At 36.8% G+C, this 20,867-nt stretch overlaps 2 protein-coding genes across 2 annotated transcripts in view; both read right to left on the bottom strand.

Moving 5' to 3' along the window:
* The window catches only part of LOC106079382 (uncharacterized), a 39,968-nt gene extending 35,890 nt beyond the window's left edge, over positions 1-4,078 (bottom strand). Inside the window, exons 1-2 of the mRNA XM_056017886.1 lie at positions 3,971-4,078; positions 1,506-1,563 (exon numbers count right to left, since the gene is read on the bottom strand). Of these exons, the coding sequence (XP_055873861.1) occupies positions 1,506-1,563 (58 nt within the window). The 5' untranslated portion in view covers positions 3,971-4,078. The remainder of the gene's footprint in view (positions 1-1,505; positions 1,564-3,970) is intronic.
* Positions 4,079-7,910: 3,832 nt separating this feature from the next.
* Positions 7,911-20,867, bottom strand: part of LOC106078777 (uncharacterized) — a 50,862-nt gene continuing 37,905 nt past the window's right edge. Inside the window, exons 17-20 of the mRNA XM_056016590.1 lie at positions 18,541-18,675; positions 16,136-16,234; positions 13,561-13,645; positions 7,911-10,314 (exon numbers count right to left, since the gene is read on the bottom strand). Of these exons, the coding sequence (XP_055872565.1) occupies positions 10,128-10,314; positions 13,561-13,645; positions 16,136-16,234; positions 18,541-18,675 (506 nt within the window). The 3' untranslated portion in view covers positions 7,911-10,127. The remainder of the gene's footprint in view (positions 10,315-13,560; positions 13,646-16,135; positions 16,235-18,540; positions 18,676-20,867) is intronic.

The raw sequence follows: 20,867 nt of genomic DNA, 5'->3' as shown, positions 1-20,867 counted from the left end.
GTACAAACATACTATAAAGTACAAACATACTATAAAGTATAAACATACTATAAAGTATAACTATACTCTAAAGTATATACTTACTCTAAAGTATAAACATACTATAATGTATAAACCTACTATAATATATAAACATACTCTAAAGTATAAACATACTCTAAAGTATAAACAAACTCTAAATTATAAACATGCTATAAAGTATAAACATGCTATATAGTATAAACATACTATAAAAAACAAATATGCTATAAAGTATAAACAAAATATAAAGTATAAACATATTATAAAATACAAACATGCTATAAAGTATAAACATACTATAAAGTATAAACATACTCTAAAGTATATACATACTCTAAAGTATAAACATACTATATAGTGTAAACATACTTTAAAGTATAAACATACTATAAAAAACAAATATGCTATAAAGTATAAACAAGCTATAAAGTATAAACATGTTATAAAATACAAACATGCTATAAAGTATAAACATACTATAAAGTATAAACATACTATAAAGTATAAACATACTATAAAGTACAAACATAATATAAAGTATAAACATACTATAAGATATAAACATACTCTAAAGTATAAACATACTCTAAAGTATAAACATACTATAAAGTATAAAAATATTATAAAGTATAAACATACTATAAAGTATAAACCTACTATAATATATAAACATACTCTAAAGTATAAACATACTCTAAAGTATAAACAGACTCTAAAGTATAAACATGCTATAAAGTATAAACATGCTATATAGTATAAATTTACTATAAAAAACAAATATGCTATAAAGTATAAACATACTATAAAGTATAAACATGCTATAAAGTATAAACATGCTATAAAGTATAAACATGCTATAAAGTATAAACATGCTATAAAGTACAAACATACTATAAAGTATAAACATACTATAAAGTATTAACATACTATAAAGTATAAACATACTATAAAGTATAAACATACTATAAAGTATAAACATACTATAAAGTATAAACATACTATAAAGTATAAACATACTTTAAAGTATAAGCATACTATAAAGTACAAACATACAATAAAGAATAAACATACTATAAGATATAAACATACTCTAAAGTATAAACATGCTATAAAGTATAAAAAATACTATAAAGTATAAACATACTATAAAGTATAAACATACTATAAAGTATAAACATACTATAAAGTATAAACTTACTATAAAGTATAAATTTACTATAAAGTATATACATACTATAAAGTATAAACATGCTATAAAGTATAAACATGCTATAAAATACAAACATGCTATAAAGTATAAACATACTATAAAGTATGAACATACTATAAAGTGTAAACATACTATAAAGTATAAACATTCTTAAATGTATAATCATGCTATGAAGTATAAACAAACTATAAAGTAAAAACGAAATATAAAGTATAAACAAAAGAACGAGAAAATCGTTTCTAATGAAAGTGATGCTCAAACTCTTAAGGATTACCTGATAACACTTGGACTTGAGACATCAGAAAACAAAAAACAGGGACACCAATGATCATCTGCAATTGATTCATCAATTGATGAGAGTAACTAAGAAACATAGACTTAATGTTTTCCAAGCTCAGTATTTCATTATGCTAAGTATTCCTAGCTATGATCTACATATTTTGCCACAGTCTACGCATACAAAGCCGTTGTCTGTCGGTGGCCGATTCCTTAACGTCTTTTTGACATATATATCTGTGTTTGGACTATTTTTTCCTTTGAGCTGAAATGGTTCTCTTGCAGCCAAGGCATGACGTGATACCAATGTTGTAATGTTCATGGTTCTGGCTAGATAAAAGAATGTGCAGAAAGTGCAAAGGTACAGACCTTAATGGCGGAAGATTCTACCTAAACGTAAGCTTAGTGCGCAGTATTCTGTGTTAGTGTTACTCACATATTTACATGAGACGCCCCTAAACACACAAAAATAAAGCCCTTTCCCCTTAGCCAACAAGTAGTGTTGAGAACCACTCTAAGCTATCCCAAGTCTTTATCGTTTTCCAGCATTCTCTAATGCATTAATGCATTCTCCTGGCACACCATATATCATAGCATAAAAAGAAAAAAATAATAAGGTCAACCAAATCCGAAGTTAACACTGGCCGATACTGAAATATGAGTAACATACATACGTCTGTTATGGGTGAGATTGTTGTGTGATCTTATTTCTCTGTTTAAATTAGATTGCGATCTAAGGCACTTCTTCGTAAAGTTTAAAGTTTGAGTTTGAGTTTTGAGTTTAGGCACATCGGCACACGTAATTATTAAAAACAAGGTCTATTTACAGTTAAAATAGTAAAGGAAGTAAAAATGTAATAATTTGGTAAAAATCTTATGTAAATATTATATGTTCACAATTCATAAATCAGATCTTCGTAGACAACCCCACCTCCCGGACAAAGCCCAGTACCTTCCCAGAGATAGTGTTTTTAACTTGTGTGCTCTAAACAATTTCTCCTTGACATCCTGGTATCTGGGGCAATCAACGAGGATATGTTCCAGGGTGAGGCGAGAGTCACAGTACTCACAAAGTGGGGGCTCCTCTCTATTCAGCACAAAAGAGTGCGTGATGTAGGTGTGGCCAATCCTAAGTCTGGACATGACGCCTTGTCAGACGCTTAGATGTGGGCCGCCACCTGACATTCGCCACAATCTGCCTAAGTTTATTGTGAGTCTCAGCCTCCCATCGGTCCTGCCACTCTCGATAGGTGTCAGAGGCAATACTTTGTCTCAGGTCCGAGCAAGGAATCTGAGTTCCTGACACTGCTTGATGTAGAGCTAAATATAGTCTAGGGTAAAAGTAAAGTACTCTGTTCAGACCTTGAAATCTATGAGGCAGATGATGTAAAGGTTACCAACCAACCGCCTTTACTTTTACCCAACTAATGTCATGTACCCATGTCAGTTACCCTTTTATAGCTGGGTGTACTCAGAGACGCCCTAAAGTTCCCAAAATTTAAAATGCCAGTGTCTACCAGAATTCGAACACAGGACCAAAATGGTTGGAAAGCCAAGCGCTTTACCACTAAGTCTCCACGCCTAGATCCAGGGGCGGACTGTGTGTTAAAATCAGCCAGGGCATTTCTATACCATCCGGCCCTCAAATTGTATATTATATGTGGACATCCCTTTCGAGGTCTATCTGTCCTCAAAGTCATTATGCTAAGTTTGCTAATGTATCGATGATTGAACGCATGCATAAAATATATCTTTTTTAAGAAATATAATAGGCCTTACGTTGCTTTTTAATCGCTAAAAGTGTGGGCCCTAAAATGATGAAGGATGTAGACTATTACATTATTTCGGAAAGTGTGTTAGATTACATTACCATTATACAATAGAGTCTGTAGAGATTAAAAAAAAAACGAAGCTCAGACTGCCTCTTTTACAATAACTTATAATAATAATTATTAATTAAATAATTATTACGTTATATAATGGCATTCATGGGGCCCTTTAGGTGGCCCTACCAGCCCATTTGGGTACCGGCCCACCGGGTATTTGCCCAAATGCCCATATATCCAGTCCGCCCCTGCCTAGATCATTTCTGTCCACTTAAAATTTGCATCTAGGTCTAATGACCAAATGGAGCTAGATCTAGCCTAATATACAATATCTAGTACTGGGCCTAGATCTAATTCTACTAGAGTAAAGGATGGGTGTCGGACACGCTAAGCCATTCTCCGGCCATTTTTAAGTTTCAAAATTAATAACTCCGTAATGGTCTAACCTATGAATAAACTGATGGGACTAGATCTAATTCTACTAGTAGACGATCTAATTTTATGAATATATTGAGATCTAGATTATAGATCTAACTTTCAATAGTAAATTACAGCTGTACTTGAACGTAGTACAGACAAAAGAAAACAGAGTAAAATAAACAGACATCTCCTGACGTTAAACACTAATTAGATCTACCTTGAAAGCAGACGAACTGAAGTAGAACTCTCATGGTGGTCAACAATGGAAAACAGAATCATCTCATACATTAATTGTTTTATTTCTTGTTACATGCGTTACCGTGGTGAATCAAAAACAAGGATTCTAATTCTTACGAAATAATTTGATGTCTCTATACGTCTATGTTTGTAAAAATGTTTTACATATTTCGGATGTTCCTTCAGAGTTGAAGATAATTACTTCCTAGTCCAAACCTCCCGCAGGACGACGGGGGATGGGAGCGGGCAGGGTTTGAACCCGGGACCATCGATAAGTCCGAACGACAGTCCAGCGCGCAAACCGCACGACCAGGCAGCCATCCGTCTAGATCTAGATCATTTAGTATAGTACCATGTCTAGATCATCTAGATCAATATATGGATTCTTCTGTCTCGGAAGACAATGGATGAGCCGAGATGAGTCACTGGCTTTTGGTTTCTTCTTGAGACGTGACAGAAATCTGGAGTGACTGATCGAGCCAATTCTGAAGCGGCAGAGTTTGCCACAGTTCGTGCAAATATATGTATCTGTCCTAGGGCTAGCTGACTGGGAAGCTTTCTTTTTCTTTCTCTTGGTGGATGCAGCTTCGTTTCTTTTGCTCTCGGCGAAGCACAGTACAGAATGTGTATAGAAAACATATTTTGACTCTATCTATTCCAGCAGTGTATAGATTTAGAGTTAGTTTCTTACTATTGTGATCTAGCTCCTTACAGTGGATCTGTTTTATTTTTAAACAAAATTTGAAACAAAACATTTTGTCCCTTGTATCTTCTATTTGTACGGCTGAACCTACACACATACAAACAACATTGAATCATAAAAAAGCTTACACCATTCAGCATTTCTGGTTAGATAACCTGATTGTTTTTTTTAAATATCATTGTTTAGAGTAACAACCAGCATTACGATGAAATCGCAATACTTTTTCGACATCCCCAAATAAAAAGACCTCATTCACAACCGCCCCCTTTATTTGTTTCATGCCTCAGGCCCAGAATTCAGTTTTAAACAAAACACCTCATTCACAACCGGCCCCTTTTTTTTTGTCATTCCTCAATTAAAAGGCCCAGAATTCAGTTTTAAACAAAACACCTCATTCACAACCGCCACCTTTTTTTTTTCTTTTCGCCGTCTGCGCCTGTCCTCGGCAGTTCATTTTCTTGTGGTCCCAATTGTGTATCCAGGCGGCCTTTGTGAGTGACCTCCAGTTGTCTTGTTCGAGGCCGCATGCTACCAGGGGCTCTCTTCTATGTCAGCTAAGGCAAGTTCACGCCTAAGCTGTTCTTTAACTCTTTCTCTCCGTAATATTTTCCACACTTCTTGAAGGAATTCTTCATTTGCTCATACTATTTCACTACCCCTGTTATGATTGGGCTTCAATAGCTTTGTTGTTTGTTATCAGAAAATGTTGTTTTTGGTATAAAATTAAAGCCAAACGCATGCTCTGTTTGCATAATTCAAAGCCAGTTTTAAAAAATTAAACATTAATTTAATTGAAAGAGGTGGTATCGTCGATTAGGAGAGAAAGAGTTAAAGCGTTTCCGTGGGGCGCCTCTGTTACGTCGACCCCCTTTTTTTCATCTTGATAGGAGAAAGAAAAATGAGAAGAAAAAAAAAACGTGTGCAAAATGTGTCTCACAGCGAGTTAATATATGTTTTGTCATATAGTCTAAGGTTTGGTAAAAATAGTTGGATCAGGAGTCTCTTTAGATAATTTAGCGTGATCATTTTTTTACTGCATCGTTGAGACCACATTATGACCTGATAAAATCGTAAAAAAATCTCAAGTTAAAAATCTATGGCCATATTACAAGGCCTTCGGGGCTCGCAAAGACCTTCCTCGAGGGAGCAGTATCCGGAAAAAGGAGAAGATGCAGACAGAGAAACCGATGGGTAGACAGCTTAAATCATTGGACGCTTCTGACATTGAAAGAGGTTCTAAATAAAGCAAAAGATAGAGAGGAATGGAGAAAGACTGTCGACAAATCTTGCATGGTGTCCCAACAGTCCAACAGACTAAGGGATAGGTAAAGGTAAAGGTGAATTCATTTATTATATTGGACCGCAATACTAGTTTGTGATTCTTGTGAATAGGTTGTTTTCACTGAACGAAGGGCTTATCAGTAAGTGTTTTAGAGCCTTAAGCCATAGAAATATTTTTCCATTTCTTTTTTGTTCAAATATTATAGAAAACTAAACATGAATCATTTTAGTCGTAAAACATAAGGAGATTAAATCCACTATCTCGATATAGAACGACACTCTAATAACTAATCTAATCAGCCATATTACAACTTAACATTCTGGTCGCGGAGTACGACTAGATATAGATATTATGCGGTTAGTTCAAGCTGGGCTAGCAGTGCCGCATAGTCATCTCTCTGGTGTGAAGGGTTTTGGCATAGGCCTCATCAATCTTCTTTCGGATGCATCAGGCTTACCTAAAACATCCTTTACCCTCAGGCTGGTTTCTTTTTTTTTTAAGTTCCTGATAAATATAATAATCTGAATCCCCATGCAAAATAACAAAAGCTTACCAAATGCAACGAATAATAAGAGAATTCAAAAAGTAAATTCTCCTTTTAAGACCCTACAACACATGGGGCAGATGATGTTAAGGTCATATGTTTCTTTCACCAACGGTTAACGAGCAGGGTGTTATATTACCAGCACTACGACCAATCGCTTTTACTTTCCCCAACTTAAGTCAGGAACCCTTTAGAGTTCGTTGGACTCTGGACGCCCTCAAAATCCAGAAATTCATTATCCATGTCTTTAACGAGATTTGAACCCAGGACCCCACGTTGGGAAGCAAAGCGCTTAACCACTCAGCCACTGCAAACCCCAATAACAACTTAGGGACCTATGAAGACCATATGTGAACTGTAAAAACGAATAGACTGTAAGGCATATAGAAAGATGTTCAGGGCTCGCTGCAGGGAACAATACCAGGAAAAAGAAGGAGAGGCAGGAAGAAAGTGAAGGGAGGACATCATTAAGGAATGGACGGACCTGTCTGGAGACTCTACTCCTGGCGAAAGACAGAGAGAAATTGAAAGAGACGGACGTCACATGTGTAGTGCCCGAATGGCTCAATCGATTAAATGGCAGATCAAGGTCAAGTTGAATACCAACTTTCATCAAAAACAGATCAAACAAACATATTTTATGTTACAATCATCATCTGAACCCATAAGGAGACACGTTATCGTTGTAGATATTTTATTAAAGGTGAATATATTTTCATTGAGTGTATCTTTCTGTCCATAGGCGTAGCAATAAAATAGGCGCTACAATAAACCGTGGTTTGACATCCCACTTTCCATCTCACCCTCGGTAAGGTATAAATTGACGACCAACAAAAAGAGAAATGTTAAGGTCGTTTCAGATCTCTAACTGGTTCAAGAAGAGAAAGCTCGTGCTGTGTTCTGTTCCTTAAAATTAAAGGGGAGTGCATGCTCTTTTTATATAACACAAGGTATAGTTTATAAAGTTTAACATTATTTTAATTTAATGAGGTCAAATCAACGATGGTATCGTCGATTAGGAGACAAAAAGTTAAACTAGTGTGCACAGTTTCGATTTGAACCTAGAATGGGAAGTGGGAGAAAAAACGTGTAAAAGAGACCTTCATACAAACAGACAGACAGACTGAGTTGATATAAGCTATGCATAAAAAAAAGTATATTTGGAACTAAAAATTGAAGCAATAGAAATATATGTCATTAATTTAAACAAAATGAAAAGAAAACTAAACAATCAATGAATGATTGTATCAAGCCAAAAAAAATTCATAGAAAGGATTGAAAAAGACCAACAAACCTTCAACGTATAATGAAAGGAATAACATTTTATTACACTTTTACTTGTGAGATTTTTTGGTTATTTCTGAATTAAAGAAAAGCATTTTGTAGACCACTCTATCACAAGTCCAATCGTTATACATGTACATATATATATATATATATATATATATATGTCAGTGTTATCTTTTCTGCATCATCAAAGAATTTCTATTATTTATCAAGCGTAAAACATTCAAGTGTACATGCTTACCATGTAGGTGGAAAATTCAACAAAAGAATGATCAAAGTAAAAAAGATCCATAGTATCTATTTATTACCGTACGCAGTCTATTCTACACTACTCGTACAGAATTAATTCTTACATGACATTTACTTGATTTCAGACTGGTTTGCCCAATATGAATAAAAATAACAAATGTTGGGGTCTCATTGAATATTAGAAAGGGCGGGCTGACCTGTAGGCAACACAAGTTATAGATATCGACCCCAAGAAACATTTAGCACTGACCTATAATATATGGGCTTATAAAAGATCCCCATATATGAATTAGCCTAGGGCTTTTTCTAGTCTGACTACGGCACTGAACGTTACCACGAGTTTTGAAATGTCGCGCCATAAACATTACAAAATAAAGTTAAGCAAGTAAAGAGAGGTCAACCTTTTCAGACCTTGCACTCTATCGGCAAGGAGGTGCGGTTGCTAAGCGGTAAAGTGCTTGGCTTCCGAACTGGGGTTCCAAGTAAAGACTGGGATTTTTAAATTTCGGGACCTTTGAACGCCTCTAAATCCACTTAGCTCTAATTGGTACCGTTAAATAATTAGGGCAAAGCAAAGGCGGTTGGTCGTTGTGCTGGCCACATGACACCCTCGTTAACCGTGGGCCACAGAAACAGATGACCTTTACATCATCTTCCCCATAGATCACAAGGTCTGAAAGGAACTTTATCGGCGAAGATGGTTGTAAAGAGATTGGAAACTGACATGCATAATAATTAAACATGCTCAATTAGGTAAACCAGAAATCAATGTTTCTGTTATTGTTTTTTACTTGTTTGGTTTCTAACATTTAGATTTAAGAAAATTGAAGAGCTTGAATTGAACCTATCTAGGTTACAGAGCACAACATTTGTTATTGCTGCAATGTCTCAAGCTATGTGTTCCATTCAATGACAGTCTTACTGAATGTTCACACTCAGACCATCTTATGACTTTCTGAACTGTAATTCAGGACTAAATTACAGAGAGATGGTAGAATACAGATGACTGATTTGTTGGTTGCTGGCAGGTTCAAACGGAATTTCCCGTCCATTCAGGGACTTCTTCTTCTTCTTCTTCTAGCCAGCTTTATTGCTGCTGAGCTGTGAGCTCTTTTGCAGACTGTGCCAAGGAAAAAAAAGTGTGCTGTTTTCTTCAGTTGCTCAGCACTGCCGTACAGGCTGTTGGTTATGTCCATTCAGGGACACAGAGGCGTAGCTAAGGATTTGAGGGCCCGGGGGGGGGAGGCTTGACCTCTTTACGGGGCCATGAATTTTGACACTCGATATCATGACATGAGATAATGGCATTATATTTAATGTAAAAACACATTTCGGACACTCATTTGGAGGCCCCCCTTTAAGTGGGGTCCCGGGGGGATTAGGACTCCCTCTTTCCCCACCCTAGCTACGTCATTGCAGGGGCAGATTATTTTGATTTTGACATGACATATTTATTTGCATCTGTAAGATTTAAACAGAAAATCCAATGTCGTCATAAAGATTCCAGCAACATTTACGCAAGAGTTTAGACTAAGAGTTAAGACTAAGAGTTAAGGTAAGATTTAAGACCAAGAGTTAAATACGAATTAATAATAAGAGTTGAACTAAAGAGTTAACTCTAAGAGTTGAACTAAGAGTTAAAGTAAGAGTTAAAACTAACACTGGTTAAGTTCACCTTCTGGAAATTTTTTGTAATTTCAAATAAAAACCAAAACAGCAGCCTTCACATGACAAGACTTGATCTCTTGGCTGCTGCGAGGTTTGAACAGAATTTTTCGGCCTATTTGTTAGGTTTTGGGGGTCGATTGACCATTTGCCAGGGGTCGCTTAAGTCCATCGAAAAATATGAATTGTTATTGCCTACTCTTCTATTGCTGTATGTGTGTGTCAAAGGGGGGGGGGTCGCGGCAGAGTGGGGGGTTGTAAAAAAGAGGTCGCCGAGCTGAAAAGGTTGAGAACCGCTGTGATAGATTGATTATTCACTTCTTAAACGTTTGAGCTGAAGTTCCCTGCTTGTCAATAAGGCTTCCGTCAAATTCAAACAAGATTTGATTTATTGGCCAAAGCGGCATTCAAACTACAGTTTCAGGGTTTTCTGGCACACTTCTGCTAGACCTATTTGACTTGACTGACCAAGCAGACTTGACAGACCTTACGGAAGGCGACGAGCCTTTTGTTTCTAGAGTATTTTGTGACTTTGATTTGGATAAATTAATGGAGAACCCTGATCTGTCATTTTCTTGGTTAGCGTTCTTTTGTCTGTCAATACAAAAATAAAAAAAAATAAAAAATCAACAACAAATAAAATGCGTTTTTTTTTTGTGTGTTTTTTTATTGTGGCCGAACACCGGATGAGGTAAGGAGGAAATGTTGATACGAGTTAAAGTCAAGGAAGGACGAACTTATTCAAACTGGAGCTGAACCTTCATGGAGGACCTCAGGGCAATGCAAATAAGCTGGTGAGGGGCTGTAGACATTGCCGGACATCATTTTTTTTTTTGCGTTTTACAGCTCGCCACCAATCACGCCTGTCGTAACAAAGGATCTAAGACAGGGGTTCTCAACCCGTGGATCGCGACCCCCTTGGGGGTCGATTGACCATTTGCCATGGGGTCACCTAAGACCATCGAAAATATGGATTGTTATTGCTTACTCTTCTATTGCTGTGTGTGGGTGGGGGGTGGGGTCGCGGCAGAGTGGGGGATTGTAAAAAGTGGTCGCCGATCTTAAAAGGTTGAGAACCGCTGATCTAAGAGTAAGAAGTTAATATGTGAGTTTAAATATAACTCTGTGACCGCTTGACTGACCCTGTTTATTGTCTACCCCTTGTATTTATTTACTGTCTAAAAACTACCTTTCCCAATGGGAAAAAAAACAACAATATCTGCTAATTTTTAAATTCCATGGTTATTTTTAGCTCTGATGTAAGTTTACTGTTGTTTCTAGAAATGTAAACAGGCTTGACACTTATCATTACGTTGAATTTAGAATTAGGTCTAAGCTCCTCTTGGCACCGTACTAAAGACGAGTGCTTAAAGCCCGTGTATTCCAGCGCTCAGTCCATCTCCAAGACACCAACAAAATGTCTACACCGGACAAAGGCGAACATGATTCAGACCTTAAGCAACTCCAGCCTCTTTCGGAACACCCAGAGAGAGTGGACATGCTCCAATTATCAGGTACACCACGAGAAGGTAATCAAGCACTGTCCACCGGACGAACTGGACTAAGCATTGCATAGAATCGAAATTGAATCTTTACGCATTTAGAGGCAATGCTAGTCTGCTGACAAATTATCATGCTCTTAAACTATATTATTATAATATTATTAGCTTTTATATAGCGCTACTTTCATGCTAATTAGCATATGCTCAGAGCGCTTTTGGTCCAATCTCGTTTGTTGACCAGTTGGGGGGGGGGTAGAGAGGGTATCTAGACTTTGGTTTCCCGTTCTGCCTTTAGGCGCTCAGTAAAAATAACTCTGCCCGAGTCGGGTGTCGAACCTCGAACCCACTACATAGATAGCCAATCCAAGCCTCTCGACCATTTATCGCACTTTAATTATATCTTAGGAGACGAACATAAATATAACATAGAAATTAAGAAACATTTCCGAAAAAGCTGAAGTGTCTATAGATATATCTAGTAAAAGTTCCCCGTTCAGACCTTGAGGTCTATAAGATGTAAAGGTTAACGAGGGTGTCATGTGGGCACAACGACCCACCGCCTTTACTTTTCCCCAACTTATGTCAGGTACCCATTAGAGCTGGGTGGACTCAGAGGCGCCCAAAGATCCAGAAATTAATAAACCCAGTATTCACCAGGATTCGAACACGGGGCCTCCGGCTTGGAAGCAAAGTTCCTTACTGCTCAGCCACTGAGCTTCCTAAAAGGTATTATCTACTGCATGTTGTTAATTTTGAATTACTTTCCCACAGCACATCCGTTCATTGTACAGGATGCTCTATGAGTTATGTCCAGTTTCTGTTGTAAACCAGTGGGGGTGATGTTTTTTTTTTTTGGAAGAAGGTTTCCGTGCTGTCTATAGGCGCTTAGCAAAAGACAATTCAGCTCGAGTCATGTTTTGAGATCGAGCCTCCTTGAGAGGTCGCCAAGCTGTACACTAGCTATATATCAACATTGATAGCTCGCTTATGATTCTCATTATATTTTTACAAAGCTTATTTTAGGTCACTGTCTGTCTGGTAAAAACTTTGAGCACGCCACACCCACTTTCTAGGATTAAGTTAAAACTTGAAACATTTATAGAACCTACGAAATATGAATCATAAACAGAATTAACCTATTGTCAATTATTTACTTGTAATTTATTCTTTTCTTTGATACAGACAGGGGAAATAAATTATCCAGTATTAAGTATTAGGGCTAAATATTTGGAGTTTTGTCCCCCTGTTTAGCGTTGTAACACGTTATTTCTCCCACATCCAATTTAAATCAAGTTGAATCTATTTTTTTTACATAACAAATATGAATCAATTTTTAAAAAATAATCAATCACCGTGTCAATTGCGCATTTAATCCGCACAAGCGTATAACCAGCACACATGTATACCCCGCACATATTACAAAATAAGCAAAAACAAAATCGTACAACCCGCACCCTTATATACCCCGCTTGTGCAAAGCGTGACATGTGAAGTGCCGGTCAATAAAAGTTGTTACCAATCAGACGTCTGTCCCTCGAAACGCGATCGTGTTCCAGAGTGCAACACTGTACAGAGCGAACTATAGAGGGTATAAAGGCCCTATGCAAGCCGGCCCTAACAATTGCGGGGCCATATGCGAAATGGATTGCGCGCAGCCCAGTCAGGGTAGAGATATGGATAATATGTGAAAATTAAGATTTTGTTTTAGAAAATAAATTAGTCTTTTTATTAAATGAAAGCTGACAATGCCTTTTTTTTAATCGCGCGTAGGATTGGCGCTTACCATGTTAAATGACACCTTAAAAGTATAGTTTTGTCTATTTTTAAGGACATTTTTACGAGTTTTTAGGAGATTTAAATAATTTCAGGAGATTTCCAGGACTTTTTTATATTTTGCGATTTCAGAAAATTTCCAGGAGCGCCTGAAAATGCACGAGGCCGCGGGAACCCTGAAATTATAAGTTATAATAACTTAATTTAATAATTTACACCTAGAATTAGCGCGGGGCCTATAAAAGTGCGGGGCCAAGTGGTGCTGTGGTGTATGGCCGGCCCTGATAAAGACCAACCGGTAAGTCCTTAGTAACATATATACTCTGTATAATCACCAACTTTTAAAACCCATTACAGCTGTCATCCGCTCGGAAAACATTGTATAACCCGCGGGCTATCTGCGTGAAATCACGGCAGTCAATTAATTACAGGTAATTAATTTTTGTATGGAAATAACTTCTACATTAGTGATATATATATCAAGTATTTTTATATTTTGATTGGTAATGTTTCTCAGACTAAGATTGACATTGCAGTTACATGTTTTAAAAGAGTCCTAACATACCTCATGATAAATAGATAGAGAATTACACAGCCTGGTAGAATCGGCAATAATATCAGGAGCATCCTCAGATGTGATGTTTCGGGCTCTGAGAAAGCAAACAAATAACTTCATTAGTGATGGGAACTAAACTAACTTTTAAAAGTTAAACTAAAACTAGTTATCAACTAAGAAAAGTAGTTAAACTATTAGTTTATCATGACTTTCAAAATATAGTTAAACTAAACTAAAAAAAATTAATTAAACTATAACAAACTCTTTTTTGGAGGGGGGTGGGGCGGGGTTGACATAGAAATATTTATCCATAATAAATTCAGTAATAAGTAATATGTTTCTTACATAAACGTTAATGTACAATATTTTTTTTTTGAAAAAGATGTCTAAATAAATATGTGTTCATGTATTTTTGCCTTCAATTCAAACCTTTAGAAAAGAATGGCACTCTTTTTTTTTAAATTATATTAACTTATTATATAACGGAAAATTGTAATTACTTATACCAGTTATACCGGTAAAGTTCAAAATCACAGTACGAAACATTCAATTAGAGTTTAAAAGTTTGATCTAGTAACCAATGAAATAGAGACGAAATTATTGGAGTTGTAAGAAACATTTGACCGTATAACTATTTCATAGTGTAAAATACATGCTGGACTAACCATGCCGATGTGCTATTTTTTGTCTGACCACTAAAAATACAAACTAACACTATTTCATAACCGTTAACCGCGCAAGGGAAAAAAACAGGTTGGTCTTGTCATTATGGACTGCACACTCAGTACACGTGTACGTCTATCTGGCAAGGTTGTTAAAATCAGTTGGACACACCGTCTATTTACTTTCTGGGCTGGGAGGGTGTGTAACTATTTTAGTGTAAAGAACATGCTTGACTAGCCATGCCTCGTCTGACCACTCCACATTAAGCAAAAACACTATTGCATAACGCGTAATGAAAAAAATGCAAGGTAGTCTTGTAGTATCATCAACTACACACGTACAGTACACTAGGCCTACGTTTGTAGGTCTAGCTGACCAGACGTTAAAATCAGTTGAACACAGTCTATTTACTTTATAGTCAAGAGAGGGTGTGGATTAAGATTTTTTTTATAGAGTTGGCTATCCTAATGCTTTAAGATCAATATGGGCCTAACTGTTGATTCTTAAATCTCAATTATAAGTCTTAAGACTATAAAAGGAGTTTACTTGATGTCCCTGCAGTTCATAAATTGAATTAGGAACACCAAGGCGAGGCTAGACATAGAATCGGCGGAACAAAATATATTTGTAAGTAGTGGCGTCACTGGGGGTGGAGGTGATGCAGGGGTTGCAATCCGCACCAGGTGACACCAACCCCCAGTGACTCCACTGTTTGTATGTAGTGTAAATGCTGGCATAATACCTTTATAAATATAATAAATCTGAGATAATTTAAAAAGAAGACTATATGTCGTTTATAAACCTGTAAGAGCGAATAATTTCCTCATATTAACGAATAAATAAGTAAAGTTCCCCGTTTTCAGACTAAGTAAAGTAAAGTTCCCCGTTTTCAGACTAAGTAAAGTAAAGTTCCCCTTTTTCAGACTAAGTAAAGTAAATTTCCCCTTTTTCAGACAAAGTAAAGTAAAGTTCCCCTTTTCAGACTAAGTAAAGTAAAGTTCCCCTTTTTCAGACTAAGTAAAGCAAAGTTCCCCTTTTTCAGACTAAGTAAAGTAAAGTTCCCCTTTTTCAGACTAAGTAAAGTAAAGTTCCCCTTTTTCAGACTAAGTAAAGTAAAGTTCCCCTTTTCAGACTAAGTAAAGTAAAGTTCCCCTTTTTCAGACTAAGTAAAGTAAAGTTCCCTTTTTCAGACCTTGCAATATGTGGGGCAGATGATGGAAAATTCGTATGTTTCTAAGGCCAATCGTTAACGAGGGTTTCAAGTGGCCAGCACAACGACCAACCGCCTTTACTTTTCATTAATCTAATATCAGGTAACAATTACAGCTAGGTGGACTCAGAGGTGCCCTTAAATATCCCGAAATTAAAATAATCAGTCTTTACCAGGATTCGAAACCGGAACCCAAGTTTTGGAAGCCGGGCGTTTTATCATTCGACCACTGTGTCTCCAACTAATGAATGATAAATTTAAAAAAAAATAAAATTGTTTTCCCAGCCCTTGTCCTCTCAGTTCGCGAAGAAACAAAATCCTTATTAAGCGAACGTACCCAGACTATAAACATTTAAATGATAGGCCTTTAGACTCAAACTGAGAGAGAAAGTTATTTATGGAACCCAAATGGATTTGCGTGGTCACGTGAAATGTGAAACTCACCCTTAATCTGACGACACTTCCATTACAATAGACTTTAACTTTATAGAAGGTAGAACACTATTTCCTAAACTTTTCCGGGTACCCCAATGCTCTTCGAGACTTACATAGGTGTTCCCACGAACTAGTGGAACAATTAACTAGTAGGTCAACATGTAAATTCTTATCTCTAAAAAAAGCAAAGTATTTCGCTAAATACTCAGAATGTGTGAAGCGTTTCGTTAAGTGAAAAGGTTTGGGAACCACTGGTGTAGAAGGTCTGCAGCGTACCTGGACATTGTCCTGTAACTGGATCCAGACATTTCTTACCATTACATCGTACACTACAGTTTCCCTGACATCCAGGACCGTACTGATAAGGTCCACAAGCTGGGAAAAAAAAGCACAGAGCTTATATTAACTCACTCTGTCTGTCTGTCTGTCTGTCTCATTGGATTCATGTATATGTTTTTATTCGACCCACTTCCCATTCTCGCTGAGGCGTAGCTAGTGTTGGGGTAGGGAGGGGGAGAAGTTTTTTTTTCAATATTAAATGTTACGCAAAATGCAGCCCCCCCCCCCCCCCCCGAAAGAGGTCCAGCCCCCTGAAACCCAAATGATGGGAAATTCCTAGCTATGCAATACATTCTAGAATCAAGATTAAAGTTTGCAAAACGCACGAATCAATCAAAACCTTATCCCATTAATTAATAATTTAGTAGTAATGAATTAATTTTGATTTAAATAGAAAAAGGGAGATAAACATGGCAATATTGCAACGATTGGACGGTTTTCTACCTACTACTTTATATAAGCTTTTTTTTTTGTTCTCAAAAAGTATTTTTAACATAGAACGTTTAAAAAGTTGTATTCAGAAATGTAGTATTATGTAGCATGGCCCGCTGAAGACTTATTTATGTAAATCTGAAACCAAAAAGATAATTAAATACAAGCTGACACATCATGGTATGAGCTTGTAGGCGGATCTGTCGTATGCACCCATAGCTAGCAGTGCCATATTTCCACTTTAATAGGCCCTAATCATTTTGAGATATGGAGCCCTTCTAGGGACCCTTTATAAGTCCAGATATTATCATATATTAGTGCTAAATATTTTTTGGGGAGCCCTAAGCAGTAGATTTAATTACCTATAGGCCGACCATGAGTGCAAGACAGACGGCGTCACCTTTAAATTTCATTCTAAACAGGGAGTCAGGCAACATGACGTAAAATTAAATGAGTAAAACATCAGTGGCGTAGCTAGGGTGGGGGGAGGAGGTGGGAGAATATGAAAATGCCCCGGGACCCCCCGCCAACATGAGTGGTTTTTTTTACATAAAAATTAAATATTACGCAACATCCAGGGGCCCCCAAAAAGGTCAGGCCTCCCGGGCCCCAAAGGATGGAAAATTCCTAGGGACGCCCCTGAAATATATAATTTTTTTTTGTAAAGACTATTCCTCCTTCATGACTGTTTCGTAAAAGGAAATATTTTACTCTTAATAAGTCATAAATGACTGAATTGAACAAAAAAATGGAACATTTCTTTTCTACCCCGATCTCTTTAATGATGAAAAAAAAAACGCCCTGGTTAAGTGAATGTATGAATCTACTATTAGGATAGACCCAGGTAAGGGGAGATGGGAATTTTAAAATACATCCGAACCCTCACTTGAGAGAATTCCCTAAATAAAGTCCCTTTCAGATCTTGTGGTCTTTAGGGCAGATGATGTAAAGGTCATCTGTTTATGTGGCCTACGGTTAACGAGGGTTGTCGTGTGGCCAGCACAACGACCAACCGCCTTTAATTTTTCCCTAACTTTTGTCAGGTACCCATTAGAGCTGGGTGCACCCAGAGGTGCCAAAGGTAATTAAAAATCCCAGTCTTCACCAGGATTCGAACCTGAGACTCCAGGTTCGAAATCCAAGCGCTCAGCCACCACGCCTCATTACCGCTCAGCCACGGCGCGCCCAAATGAAAGTTCGAAATTGGTAAATATTAAATATTACGCAATATAAAGGGGGCCCCCAAAGATGTCAACCCCCCCCCCCCCGAACCGAGCACCCAAATGATGTCAAATTCCAAGATACGCCACAGGATGGACCTTTAGATCCATACAGAGAAGACGGTTCCTGAAAGTCTATTATTTTATTAATGTAATGAATAAGATCTACAAGCAGGAAAACCCGTTGACGTACGTCTGTTGAAGAAAAAGAGGATCTAAACCTCTAGCCAAATTTAAATTAATTGAATATTATACTTTGAAAAATTATAAGTCGAACTGGATTTTTTCTTGTGTGGCCAATAAGCAAGCAATTATTTTCCCAAAGATACACATCAGATGAAGAATTTCTAGGAAATTCGTTAAAGTTGTTTTCGAGAACTGTGTTCATGCTCCGATTCTCTTGTCGTTCACTAGATTTTGAAATGGCATTTTTATAGGGCCTCAATTTGTTTTAAGATTTCAACCTGACACACTGTCAGACAACAAAAAAAACAACACAAAACATGACGGTCAAAGATGAGCAGGTCAAAGATGAGCAGGTCAAAGATGAGCAGGTCAAAGCTCAGCAGGTCAAAGATGAGCAAGTCAAAGATGAGCAGGTCAAAGTTCAGCAGGTCACAGTTCAGCAGGTCAAAGTTCAGCGGGTCACAGTTCAGCAGGTCAAAGGTCAACAGGTCAGAAGGCGCTTACGCTGGGAACATGATGTCTTAATTCCTTTGTAGCCAGCTTTACAAGCCCTGCAGTGGCCAGTGAATTTATCACAGGGCTCCTGACATTTCATACAGGTGCCGTTACAGCCAAGGCCCCACGTGAAGTCTTTACAATCTAAAAAGTGGAAATATGAAATCCTAGAAATCAAATACAAAACAATAAGAGACAGCAATTTACTCTGCTTTTTATATAAAGTCTACATGAACACACTCTGTCTGTCTGTCTGTCTGTCTGGTAAAAAGTTTGTTCACGTTATTTCTCCTACACCCAATCTCGTGTTAAGTTTAAGCTTTGCACAATTATTTATTGGCATAGACAAGACATCTTATCTTATATAATACTGACGTTACTTCCAAAAAAAAAAAAAAAAAAGAAGGTGATTAGGTACTACGCGTCATTCATTCAGTCATGCATATTAAGAAATGCCCTAATTTCTGCCAAGTCACTGGTTTTCCTGGCCAGCTCAGGCAACCTTTTCCATGTTCTGATAGCACTAGGGAAGAAGGAGCATTTGTACAAATGAAAAAAACGTATTAAAATTTTAATCAACTAGTTAACTCTTTCTCTCCGTAATTATTTACCACATTCTGGTGGAATCAACGCAGGTATCGTTAGTTAGGAGAGAATGAGTTAAGTTAATCAAAAATTTTATTTGATATCAACAAGGAAAATTAATCCTTCAGTATTCCCTGATGTAGCTAAATATGTTGGGTTTAGTCTCTTTAGATAAAAGTTATTTCTCCCACACCCATTTTCGAATCAAGTTGAGACTTTAATCAATTACTATTGGTATTTTATAAAACATGTATTACGCTGTATCAATACGCTATGATGCTATACCTTGTCTGGACCAGTTTTCATGTGTCAAAGTAAAAAAAAACTAGCTTTGGAAAGAGTAGTTTTAAAAATTAGATCTAGATCTTTGCCATCTTAATATGGTAAACATGGCCTAGATCCATGAAAAAGTAATACTTTCATAGAGTTGGGCAACTTTTTTTTTATGGTCTTTAGTTTGTTTCAGGGCTACTATACATACATTACGGTTCCAGTTAGTTCCCAAGGAACATTTATGCCAAGATTTATCAAGATTGGTCAAACGGTTATGCGGGACATACATACATACTTACATACATGCATACGCCTTACTTTCTGCTTTATAGTGTAGATATACTATATCTATCTATACTAATATCTACCAATATATATATTAAGAAATGTCCAGACATAAACGATCTAACAGAAAATTTTAACTCGTATTTACTATTCTGCGAGGATTTAACAATTCTAACAAAAACAATACAAGTCTACGGAAACAATAAGCCCTTGATGACCAAAAAAATCAAACACCTTATTACTGAAAAGAAAAGAAAGTATAAGACAAGCAAAGAAGAGTTTAATAATGCTAAATACAAACTGAAAAAAAGCAATAATCGAAGGAATAAAAAACATAAAAACAAAAAATTGAGAATATCTTTGGAAATAATAACTCAAAAGCATGCTGGGAAGGATTAAAGAAAATAACAGGCTGCGCCTCAAAACGAGAACAAATTTCAGTGGCTGATGAGAAGAAATTCGCCAATGAAATAAATGATTTTTATTCTCGTTTTGACAAAGATTTTGTTGACCTACAAAAAGAAATTTTCAACACTCAGAACAAAGAAAAACAAGAGCCCTCCGTCAATTTTGTAACTAAAGATGAGGTCACCTTGTTGTTTTAAAGAGTAGACGTAACAAAAGCTTCTGGACCAGATAAAATCAGTGGCAAACTGATCAAGCTATGTGCGGAACAAATTTCGTTTATCCTCTCTCACATCTTTAACTACTCTTTGCAAACGTGCGTAATTCCACACATCTGGAAAACTTCAGAGATCATACCAGTACCAAAGAAGCCAAAAATATATTGCTTAAATGATTTCCGCCCAGTAGCACTAATATATATAGTTATGAAATGTTTAGAAAAATATATGCTTAAACAACTTGTAGCAAAAGACAACAGCCTTGACCCTCACCAATTTGCATATAAAGAAGCTAGGGTAACTTAGGATGCAATTCTATTGCTTTTTGACCAGCTTTATAAGCATCTCGATATACCCAAAACATATGCACGAGTCCTCTTCCTAGATTTCTCCTCGGCTTTCAATACCATACAGCCACATCTAATGATAAACAAACTGAGTAACTTAAATGTAAGCCCTTACTTACAAGCATGGGTTCTAAACTTTTTAACCCAATGGCCCCAGTATGTTAAAGTCAACAACACCAAATCGTCAACTCGAGTACCAAGCACGGGTGCTCCACAAGGTTGT

This window comes from Biomphalaria glabrata, chromosome 18 (assembly GCF_947242115.1).
Source record: "Biomphalaria glabrata chromosome 18, xgBioGlab47.1, whole genome shotgun sequence".
Lineage (NCBI taxonomy): Eukaryota > Metazoa > Mollusca > Gastropoda > Planorbidae > Biomphalaria > Biomphalaria glabrata.
Note: the sequence above shows the minus strand (reverse complement) of the source record. Positions and strands in the feature narration are given on the sequence as shown.